This window comes from Phascolarctos cinereus, unplaced genomic scaffold (assembly GCF_003287225.1).
Source record: "Phascolarctos cinereus isolate Bilbo 61053 unplaced genomic scaffold, phaCin_HiC Scaffold_5;HRSCAF=322, whole genome shotgun sequence".
Classification (NCBI taxonomy): domain Eukaryota; kingdom Metazoa; phylum Chordata; class Mammalia; order Diprotodontia; family Phascolarctidae; genus Phascolarctos; species Phascolarctos cinereus.
The window spans coordinates 28,177,057-28,189,236 of NW_027555958.1; the positions used below are offsets into that span (position 1 = coordinate 28,177,057).

The following is a 12,180-nucleotide window of genomic DNA, read 5'->3' on the forward strand; positions in this document are numbered from 1 at the left end:
GACTTTGGATGCAAACCATTATATACTCTCTTCCCCCCTTTCTTAGAGGAAGGAGGGAACACATGATTTCACCAGTGTGGGGAGCTCCTAAGAGGAAACTCTCTCTACTAATGCAGATAAGCAGCTGTTCTTATTCAGTGTCTGGGACAAAAAGAGGTTAAATGATCTGTCCAGGTTCACCTAACCAGCATGTGTCAGATGAAGGCAATTTCAACTCTCTGGTCTCTGCCACCTGGGGCAGTTACTCTTAATCTCCTGAGAGTATCACCCCATTTACCAAAGGACAGATAGTGTGACTCATCCAAAGTGACTGAGAAATTTGTGATCACTTCTTTATGATCAAGATCTCAGAGTTCTGCCTTTACCTGTCTCACTTTTGTAGAGTGAAAGATGTCTCTTGAGTGAATCTTGCTTGGGGATATTGATTTTACAAAAAAAAGGTGGTTTACAGTTGGAAGGTGGTGTTTGTATTTTGGATTTCCTTCCCTTCTGGTTGGAGGCCTTAGCAGCTGCTCTTCTTTTCCACCTGGGGCTCTTCTCAGGGATGGAAGGAGATTTGGTAAGATCTTTAACTAGTCCTGAATTCCCAGACCTAGGGCAGGAGGAGGAAAGGGGAGATGAGAGAGAATGAGGTGGGAAGAGCCAAATTTGGGCATTTGGGCCTTGTTGCAGATAAAGTCAGTTAGTTGAGCCAAACCCTGTGGCTGCCATTTTGTCAGGGATAGGAATGGGAATTGGATTTGTCATTTCACTTGCATAGGGAACTCCTGAATGCAGGTGAATACCTTCTCTTCAACTTAGAACACTAAGGACTACAGTAAGTGACTGCCCAGGCCCACAGCCCAGTAAATGTGCCACACTCATACTCAGGTTTTTGTGGTTAAAGGGCTGGCTCTCTATCCATTATGCTATTGTTACTGCCTCTCTTGTCATTTTATGTTAGAAAAAAATATTGTGCCTGGAGTGTTCAGGAAAGAGATTTTATGTGTTGGGAAAAAGATGCTGGAGGGGAGAAATGCATGCATAAATGTGGTATGCCCAGAGAGAAATAGAACTAATGCTATTATCCATGCTAATGCAGAAGTGGCTAATGCCAAAATCATTTCTTTTTAGCTGCGGGTTTCATTTTAAAATGTATGTGTTATGTGTTTGTTTTTCTTAAACATTTTGCTTGTCTTGAAACATGACATCTGGGAAGCTGAGAGAGGCATTTGGGTTTAAAAATTGACTGTAGATAATCTTCAGGCACATAATTAAATTCGAGCATGCACCAAAACCTGTCTCATTTGTTGTTTTCATTTGTGTTGTTATTGCCCCTGTGAGAGGTACTGTGTTGTAGTGGATAGAGTAAGGACCGCAAAACTAGGAAGACCTGGGTCCGAGTCACTTTGCTTCTCAGGGCTCTGGACCAAAAGTGGAGACCAGCTTTAAATGTCATTGGGAAATGTTTAACAAAATCAATAAAAATACAATGTAACAATGTTAATTTGAGGTTTTCTGAGTTAATAGGAGGCCTGCAGGGATCTGTTTCTTTGTGAGTTGGACACTACTGCTCCAGTCAGCTTTCTTAGACTTACAAGTTGCAAAGAAGGTGCAGACCTGCATAAATAGAAGGGCATTCCTTACCTGGAAGTTCCATCTGAAATCACAGGTCTGGTCCCTAATCACCTTTAGGAAATACATGGGTATATTTGTGTTTGTAGATCAGCCCCAGAGCTCTGTATTTGGCCAGCAGCCCTTTGTATTTTTCCACTCTGTCTCTGAACTTCTGCCCTAGTTTTTAATTTTCCCAGGATCTCCTCCCAGTTTTTCTGTATTAGGCATGAATCTTGCCCTTCCAAAATTACTTGTATCTGTGTATGTTCATGTGTTCTCTCTCTTTGCCAGACCATAAGCTCCTAAAGGTCAGGGACTGGTTCAGGTTTTCTTTGAATTACAGAGCTTATCGTGGTGCTTGGCACAAGCCAGGCATTTAATAATGCTTGCAGATCAATTGTTGGTTGATGCAAACCTGCTTTGTAGCTTTTTGGCAATACATTGGTAGTTGTATACAGCGGCCACTGGTTATCTCCCACTTTTATAAAAACTTCAAGGTCAGGGACTATGGAATCTTTTTTTTGCATGACCCAACATCCTATCTGCTAAGGTGCTTTGTACAGAGAGGAAACTGCTAGAGTTCTATCACCTGTTAGAAATTTGGAAAGACTGTCCTTTAGTTTTAATGAGGCAGTAGAGAGAAAAGCAAGAACACTGGGGTGGTTTAAGTCCCACTTCTCTCTCTCTCTCTCTCTCTCTCTCTCACCTTCACTGAGTCACTGAACCTCTCAGTGCTTCAGGCACTTTTCTGAGACTCTTTAATAAGAAGAGAAAGTGGTCCTGCATTTGTGGAGGAAGTTTCCTTCCCCCTGGAGTTCCTCATACTGATGAAACCATGTCTCCTCCCTAGCCCTAACCCTGGATTTATAATAGCAATGGCTATTTATAGCACTTAGAAAGATTTGGTCAATAAGTTTGAAATAAATGATTAAAGTGAAATTGGCAGATTGGTTTTGGATTTGTTTTAGCCGCGCGCTTGTGCTGACCCCACTACCAGGTATGCTCCAAACTGACCATGAAACTGTTGAGCCAAGAAGATGAATAATACCGATGGATGAGGAGGACTCTTTATTCTGTGCTTTGTGCTGGGTCTCCTGCTGGGTGAGATAACAAAAATAAGTGAGACCTGCAAGAACTTGATGAAGTAGGAAATTGGTATGGGGTTTTTTTTTTAAAAAATCATTTAATTTAGCAGACATCCTAGAGGCACTTCAGAGCTATTCCAAACTTGAGGTTTGGGATCAGTTTTTAAGAAATATCAGTTTTATAGCTGTACAGAAGACAGATTAGAGAGGAGAGAGACCAGAAGAATTGAAATAGGGGCGATTTGGGTCTCCTGGAAGCATTTTATAAAGATTTATATATTTTATCATAAAAATCTTTCTTTGGAAAGTGAATCTAACCTTTATTTAGAGAGGTTATTATTCAGAGAACTATATATGCTTAAAAAATTTTTTTTAATCAGCCAAGATCCACCTTTTCACAACCCCACCAACTCTTTCCCCATCTCTGATTGAGACCACAAGAAAAGAAAAACATATTACAAACATGTATAGTCAGTTAAAACAGATTTCCACATTGGCCATGTCCTAAAAGAAATTAGTGTCATTCTGCATCGAGTCCTTTAACTCTCTTTTAGGAGATAGGTAGCATGTTTCCTCATTAGTCCTTTGGAATCCTGGTTAGTCATACTGATAAGAGTTCAGCACACTAGTAGTCTGTCACATTTACATACCATAATTCATTTTTCCCTTCCCAGTTTGTGAGTACCCCTTCAGATGCCCATCCTTTGCCACCTCAAAAAGAGCTATAAATATTTTTTGTACCGCTTCAGTGTGTTTTACTTAGGACTAATCCCTTCCTTAATCTGTCCTCCTCTAATTCCTCTTCCCCCCCCCTTCTCCCATTTCTCTATTTTCCTGTTGAGTGAAATATCTCAACTATTTCTGTGTATTCTTTCTTCTTTTGACTGTTCAGATGAGAGTGACGGTCAAATGTCAGCCACTCCATTCACCTCCTTGTTTGTTTAGTTGTCTGTGTGCACTGATGTTGAGATATTTCTCCAGCCTTTTTTCCTCATCACCTTGCCCCCGGTGTATTCCTTTTCTTCTCTCTTTCCATTTTTTAAAAAAGTGATGTAGTTGGGATTAGGTGACTTGCCCAGGGTCACACAGCTAGGAAGTGTCAAGTGTCTGAGGACAGATTTGAACTCAGGTCCTCAGGACTGTAAGGCCAGAGCTCTATCCTCTGTGCCACCTAGCTGCCCCATCTTTTTCCGATTTTTTAAAGTCATCAAGACATAACATAAACTCTTCCATGCCTCCTCTATGAGGACACACGATGATACATCTCCATATATTCAAATGTAAGCAGTTTATCCTGGTTTAGTCCTTTATCACTGATCATTCACGTTTATCTTTTTATGGTTTTCTTCACTTCTATGTTTGAACTTCAGAGCTTCCCTGCAAGTCAGTTCTTTGCATCAGGAATGCTTGGAAGTTCTCTACTTCAATAAAGGTCCATGTTTTTCCCTATTGAACAGAAAAGTGCATTCAATACCTTCTGTTGCGTTGTATTCAGTTTTGCTAGGTAGATTATTCTTGGCTGTAAGTTCATAGCCTTTGCCTTCTGCAGTGTCATAATCCAAGTTCTCTGTTCCTTTATGGTGGTGAATGCTAAATCACATGTGATCCTGACTGGCCCCTCAGTACTTGAATTCTTTCTTTCTGGCTACTTTGCAATACTTTTTCTTTAACATAGAAGCTCGGTTTTGGGTATGATGTTCTTGGGAGTTTTGATTTTGGGGTTTCTTTCATGAGGTGACCAATGGATTCTTTATATTTCTACTTTGCCTTCTGGTTCTAAGATATTTGCACAATTTTCTTTTGAGATTTCTTTAAATGTGAAGAGGCTCCTTTTTCGGTCAGGGCCCTGAGATAGTCCAATGATGTTTCATTTTTTTTCTTCTTCATCTTTTTTCAGGTTGGCTGTTTTTGCAGTGGAATACCTTATGCTTCCTCTATTTTTTCAGCCTTTTTACTTTAAAAAAATATTTCTTTTGTCTCGTGAAGTTATTGGCTTCTCTTTGGCCCATTCACATTTTCAGAGAGTTTGTTGCTTGGGCAAGATTTCATACCTCTTGTGCCAAGCTGTTAATTCCCTTTCCAGTTCTTTCTTCCTTAGCTCCCATTTCCTTTCCAGTTTTTTTCCTCTAGTGCTCTCACTCCATTTATAAAAATATTTGAAAACTTTTTAAAGCTCTTGCTTCATCTCTTCCAGGAATTCTAGTTGTTGGTGCCCAAGCTGTGATTTTTCTTTGAGGCATTGCTTGTAGATGTTTTGGAGTCATTTTCTTATGCATTTGTGTCTTGAAGTCTCTTGTCACCCTAATAGCTCATTATAGTGGGGTTCTTTTTTTATTTGCCCATTCCTTCAGGCCACTTTCTGACTTTGGACTTGGTAGTTACAGCTGGGTTCTGCCACGCTTCTGGAGGTAAGATCTGGGCTGGTTCTTTTACAGCTTTCTTGGGTTATTGAGTGTTACATTTTTCCAGAATCTTAGGGACAATCTTGGATCAGAAAACGTTCATTGCTGCCAAAGTGGTTGAAGTCTGATTGCTGCTTGCCTGGTCTGGACTTCTCCAGTTCTTCACCTGGGTTTAGGTCTATACAAGACTAGACTGCTTCTGGACTCCACACCTTTCAGGCAGCTGGAAAACTTTGTTGGTTCACAGTGGCAGAATTTTCTGCTCCTCTTTGGTCTGGGATTCCTGCCTTGGTTGCTCCTCTGCAGGCTGGACTATATGCTTTAAGTACGACCCTCCTGTGTGCCTGGAGTCTGAGCCATAAGTTGCTGCTCCTGCAGGCAGCTTCTGGAATTCTTCTTTTTTTGGTACCCTACTCAGGGCCTCCCTACCTAGGAACACCACCTCTGCCTGACGGATCTCCTCAGTCGGCTATGTATCTGTAACCAAGAATTGGGTAGTCGGTGGACACTTTCCCATGTCCAACTGCCTCAGTGTGTATTTGGTGGTACTACAGATAGATGAGTCTCTTCTTATGCTGGTGTTTGCTGGTCCTTACTTGGAGCTCAGAATGCATTTTCCCATAGAAGTAATGGTGTAAAATGCTGTTTAGGTATAAGTGAAATTTAGCAGTATACTTAAGGGACATTACGGTTTAAATAGCTGTTTTTAGACTGATTCGCAAAACTAATCATAGCTTAAAATTTCTTTGGAAAAATGCATTCTGATTAGGAAATAATTTATAAACTTTCCTTTTCTAATTTGAGAACTACTTATGTAGGAATTTGAAGCCATTGCTTTCTTTTTTCATTTTAGGTATTTTGGTGGGGCTGAAATTTTTCCTGTTAAATTCCTCAAAAATTAATTATATTAAAATTTTTTTCCATTAAATTGAAAATAGCAGTATAAACTATTGTGTTAGGGTTTGTGGAGTCTGTGAACATGGAAGCAGAATATAGTGCTAATGGCAAGTAGGTGAGCCTTTCATGAAAACAATGGAGTGAGGAATAGATTTGGAATCAGAATGGCAACTCCTTGAGGACAAGGATTTTTGTTCTGTTTTGATTTGGCATTCCCAGTACCAAGCATAGTGCCCTAAATAAAGCGAATGTTTAATAAATGCTTGTTAAATTTATTTTAATCTATGGATAATATTTTAAAAAAGCTGTTTTTTATATAAGGGCACTTTAAATGTGAGTTATCTAAAACAGATACTTAAATCCAAACATAATAGAAATATTTTCATCCTTAGTAATTTTCCCTGTAGACAATTCCTAATTTTACTGGCCCGAGAGTCTTTGGCTTAATTAGCCCTAAATGTATTTTATCTTCCCAATTTTTGTCATTCTCTTCATTTTGGTGTTTAAAGTTTAATGATCTACATATTAATCTACTGTAGGACCTCATGCTAGGAAGTACCTAGGAAGAACCAGTGACTGACCTTTATTGATGGCTAAGCTGGCATCCAGCCTTCCTTTGGTGAAGGCTCCCCCTCTGTCAGTGATGCCACCACCCTTCTGGCCCTTTAGAGTTAGCATCATCCCCCCAGTCCCTCCCCATCAAATTAGTTCTTCCAAAGTCTGACAGATTCTTTCTCTGAAATACTGTGGTGGTAGTAATGATGGCAGTTTAAAGTCTTCATTCCACAGCTGTCACTGTAAGGCAGGCTCTCACCATGTTGGTTTTAGAATACTGTAATAACCTATATGCTGTTGTTGTATTAACCTTTCTAAACCCTGGGTTTATTGCATAGGTGCTTTGCCCAGAAGCCATTTGGCGTCCATTTTGAATTTGCATCATCTTTCTTCCTCCACACCTTGAACTGCTCTTGACTTAATCTCTTATGCCTTCCCTGTCTTCTGTGAAATCATCATTCCTTTGGCCCGAAGATGAGGTATATCCCCTTTTCACTAAACTAGCATTTGTTCATTTGAATCCCTTCTCTGCCGATTTTCTCTGAGTACCGACTTTTAGCAATTATTTCCTCACATTCATTTGTAATTTCTCCCTTTTCTCTGGGGACTTCTCTTTATAGGGAGGGGCTTAGACCAAAACTCCTGCCAAAAACCTGTCTCCTGATCCTGCCATCCCCTTAAGCCATTGTCTTATATTCTTCCCTGCACTGCCAAACTTTTAGAATGAGGAGTTTGCACTTGCTCTGTTTTCTTCAAGCCTTTTCACTCAACAGTCTGCAAGATGGTTACTTTCAAGACCTCCCTCCTCAGTGACTTTTTCTCATTCTCAGTATTTGACAGTGTTGACCAACTCCTCTTTCTTGACAACTCCCTATCCTTCAGGGACACTGTTTTCTTTCAGCTCTCTTCCTAGAGGACGAGTGAAGGGTGGATAGGAGGGAGGGAGACAGCGTCAAAATAATAGCCACTGCATGTCTTGTGATTGGGGAATGGCTTAACTAATTGTGGCTTCTTATTGCACCATAAGAAATGGCTTACAAAAGAAGATGTCAAGACTTGTATAAAATGATTCAGAAGCCAAACCCAAGTATATCCGTGTCATAGAACAAAATCCAAAAAGGGCCCCTAAGGGAAAATGGTTCTGAGGAGGTCACAGAAACACAGACCATCTTATTGCCTTGTTAAAGCTAATATACATTTTGGAAGAACTATAAATAACAGAAATTTGTTTCATGAATAATTTTTATTTGTATATTTGAATTTTGAGGGTTGGCTGTTTATGAGAATGCAGATCTTTTCTTCCATAAGCACAGATGCTGATTTATAGAATTTGTGTGTGATTCCCAGTTTTTTGAATGGTTGATGGTTTCTTTAAAGCAGTGTCCCCAAACTAATTTGTCCAGGGAATAAAGTACTTTTGGACTTGAAGTGTATTGAGTGATTCTATAAATGTTGGAGTGGAATCCCTATGGATGAAGGTAAGGGGGTATTTTGGAAGTTGAATGATAAAATAGAGGTAATTTTGCCTATTTTGATAGGGGAAAAATATGCAGGTAATTATTTTTGACAGAAGCCAGATTAGGCTTGGTTGCCAGTGACTCAGGAGGTGTATATAGAGAGTCTTATGTCTTCTAGGTCTTACAGGTTTGAAAGTAACAACTTGACGTAGACCACAGGAGTCCCAAAAGGCTCTCTTGAATTAAAGGAAAGGCTTAATGGTGCACCATTCTTTCCTTCTTTTTATTGATGGGTTTTCTTTTGTTGCAGTTTACTTCTGAAAGACTCTTAAGTTTGGACCAGTCCAGTCTTTCATAGAACTATGCTGAGATTTTTGCTTTATTTGCAGAATTTTTGCAAGTTCTTTTGCCTTAATAACTTACTTAAGGGAGGCCTTTAAGCAGAAGTGTGATACTCCTATCTTTTTTTCCTGCTCATCTCTACTGAGAGAAAAGACGTTTGCTATCTTTTGAACGTTTCCCCTCCTCATGTCCTAGGAAATTAGCAGAAGCTTTGAGACTTTCTTCCCAAACCCCCATTTATGTTGCAAAGAACACCAAGACTGCATATAAGACTGGAAACAGCTCAGGAAATAATGTCTTAAGATATTATTTAGGCTGTTATTTATCTTGTGGATATTTACCTGCACTTTTGCACCTGTCCTAATGGGCAGAAAAGTGTGTGGATATATCTGTCAAGCTTTACTTCTTGGTAGCAGCTTTAATGGGAAAGGTTCATGGGGGAGATAAAAGGAATATCAGTTTCACGTTTGACAGGTACTCGTTTCCTCACCTGTCCCTTCCACTAGCAGAGCCATCAGCCTGGTTTAGTACTTGAAGGTCTGGAATGTGGTAGTGTGAATCAGAACTTCTTCTCCGTTCCTTGTTAGGCCAACTTGGAGAATTGCTCTGGCCAAAGCACTAATCTCCCTCGGACCAGCCTCATGATGAGCATCTCCAAATAGGCTGCTGTCCAATGACAGGCATGTCAGGTGACACAACTTCCCGCCTTGGTCAGACTTGCCAGAGGCTGTGTTTGCTGGCCTGCCCTTCTGAGGTGCTGGTCACTGCCCACGCCATGAGGAGGCCATGATCATTTTAGGCTTCTACATGAAAGGCTAAAGGAAGCTTCTGACTTGTGCTATTATTGATAGAGCTTGCTGGTTAGAGTCATGAGACCTGGGTTTGAATCCTGTCTCTAATACTTACTAGTTATGGAATCAAGTTGTTGATTACATACCAGGAGCAGTATTTTTATCCCTTACCTCATAGGGTTGTTGTAAGGAAGAAGTTTTGTAAACTTTAAAGTGAAGTACAAATGTGAGTTGTTCCCTTTTTCACCCATACTATCTTTGTCCTCTATTAGCATGAACAATTGAGAGTTGACTGTTTTGTGCACTAGGTTTCGGCCAGCTGAGGCCAGTTGCCACCAGAAGCTAATTGTTAGATTTGAGTATAGGGGTAGAAAGGTAAGAGACCCAATCCCTTTCTCTTTTCATTGAAAAGCACATTGTGCACTTTACCCTATTTAATGTTCTCTTAAAAGAAAATAAAGTAGGCTCTCATTTCTTTTTTTTGGCAGGACTCTTATGTCTAGGACGCTTCCTGACTATGTGACCTTGGGCAAGTTTCTTAATCTCTCATTGTCATAGGCTAAAAGCCTCTTAAGTTGCAGAGAAGGTACTCACCTGTTTGGGCAGAAGCGTTTTCCGTATTGGGACTGCCCCGGATAGTGTCTAGTCTCTGTCTTCATTTGTGGAATGGTAGAAATGCCTGAAATAATACATCTTCTCTTAGCCTTTTTAAAAATTCAATCCAACTTAAAGTTAAAAACATTTTCAGAGAACTGTGGTCATTTTGTATATTAATAGGATTGCCAGCCTTCACCATTGCTCTTATGTTACCCTTCAGACACTTATGTAACTACTTATATTATTCATGATTATATTAGGGCACTTTAAAAAAGTGTAAGACCTGTTAACATTTTCCAAACTACTGTATCTTCCATTATGTTAAATAAATACATTAGAAAAAGCTTTTACTGGTAATTATTGTTTTGTTTAAGTAACTACGGTTGTAATGTATTACAGGTACCCTTGGTGCTTTAGTTCTTATCAGTATTCTTTTTTCTCTTCAATTTAGGCGGTTTCCCAGAACCATGATTGCTTGATCTCACAACCCAGTGAAGACTTCTCTCCTGATAATGTCAAGTTCAGGCTACCCTCCGAACCAGGGAGCCTTCAGCACTGACCAGAGTCGATACCCTGCCCACTCTGCCCAGTATACCTTTCCCACCACTCGCCACCAGCAGGTGAGGAGGAGAGCTGCCTAGCTCCACATACTACAAATGTATTCCTCTTCCCTATTTACATATGTATGTTGGTGAAAGATCAAATCCCATTGTCATGTAAGAGGAAAAAAAAATAATGTCCCTAGTTGTCTGATGAGCACAGCCATCATGAACACTGACTGCACGCCCAGGCCTCTTTCCTCACTTGGCTTTGGTGCTGTGTTCAGGACAGTCCCTCCCTTGCCTTGGCTTCTGGAACTTGGAGGTAGATGAGAACTGTTAGTGAGTAGAGTACTTTTGGTGTCCTGGCTGTGTAAAGTTGGAACAGTGCAATGATCAACCTGAATCACTTGTGGGTAGACTCAAAGAGGCTGTCTTTCCTGCACATTCTTTGTGGTGCTGGGATGGAGGTGGCTTTGCTGACCTGGAACAGCCCCTGTGATTGACTCTGAGAAAATCTTTCTGCCCCTTAGAATGGGGACACTGGAGCCATTTATGGTAAAGGGTCAGTGTCGAAGGCTTTTTAAACCTCTTCCAAGTTTCTGCCCTGTGCTGTGGAACAAATAGGAATAGGTTTCATTTTGCTGGTCAGCTCTTACCCCTTGGGCTTCCTTGTTATATGCATCTGGACTAGAAGTTAGTTAAGAATTAAATTGAAGTTTACTTATTGACCATTAGAAACAATGATCACCTCAGCTTTCCTACAACTTAATTTGATTTACATCTAAGATAAAATTGGACATTTTCACTGAACATTTCAGTGCCAATAATGCCACAGCCTAGATTTGAAGACATAACTTGTCTGCTACCAGAACCAGCTGTATGCTTTTTTCTTCCCCTGTATCAGGTGTTGCTCAGATCCCAAATCTGCTGATTTCTCCTGAAGTGGTGACGTACAGTTAAACTCTTAGGTCCATGTATGAATGAACGTTCATTGGGTATCCTTGGTGGCTCTTCAGTTGCCAATCTGTTTCCAGCTCTGGATATCACGGAAGAAAAATGTCCTTTACTTTCAGCACTTAATTTTCATGTGTGCGAGTGCATGTGTGCTTATGCTAAAGATAGGAATGCCTTTTCAATATTAACTTGGCATAGATGTGATAGAATTTTATCCAGGACTCCAGTGGGTAAAGTAAGTATTAAAATGCTAATATGAGCCAAATTGCATTGATAGTTTATACTCTAAATACTTTGTGTTTTACTGAAATATATGGGGAGTATTTAAGGAACATTTCAAAAATTTACAATTTTGGGGTAGTGGCAGTGAAGATTCAGTTTGCAGCACAGTTTCTCATGAAGCATCATCTGTAAACATTGGTCAAGACTATCTGTGACCTTTGGGTAGCTTGATTTCATGGCCCTTTATAGTTTTCGTTAACACACTGATGATATATTATTGTTTGAATACTAGGAGTTTGCAGTACCTGATTATCGATCTTCTCATCTTGAAGTCAGTCAGGCATCACAGCTTCTGCAACAGCAGCAGCAGCAGCAGCAGCAGCAACAGCTGCGGAGGCGACCTTCCTTGCTTTCAGAATTTCACCCAGGCTCTGACAGGTAGTTTTTCCTTAACTTTTCATCCAAGGTGGAATGTGTGTATGTGTGTGTGTACACACACATCTACAAAATTGTTAATTTACCACTTAAACTACTTTTCATGGTATCTTTTGTATTTTCTTGTATGATATGCAGGCTTCTCTTAGTTGTAAATATCAGTCTGATAGAGTAATGACTGTAAGGTCTAAAGCTTGTTCTTCATTCTGTATGCTTTATTATCCCTTCTTCCCTGGGCCCAATCAGTCTCACATATTTTAATTTTTAATTTTTTTTTTTTGGTGAGGCAACGGTGTTAAGTGACT

The 12,180-nt window shown here is 40.0% G+C and overlaps 1 protein-coding gene across 7 annotated transcripts in view; it reads left to right on the forward strand.

Annotated features, from left to right (window-relative positions):
• NCOR1 (nuclear receptor corepressor 1) overlaps positions 1–12,180 on the forward strand; it is a 185,496-nt gene that overhangs the window by 27,149 nt on the left and 146,167 nt on the right. For all 7 annotated transcript variants that reach the window (XM_078154739.1, XM_078154738.1, XM_078154743.1 and 4 more), the window contains exons 2-3: positions 10,174–10,342; positions 11,733–11,878. In XM_078154739.1, coding sequence (XP_078010865.1) covers positions 10,235–10,342; positions 11,733–11,878 — 254 coding nt within the window. In that variant the 5' untranslated portion in view covers positions 10,174–10,234. The remainder of the gene's footprint in view (positions 1–10,173; positions 10,343–11,732; positions 11,879–12,180) is intronic.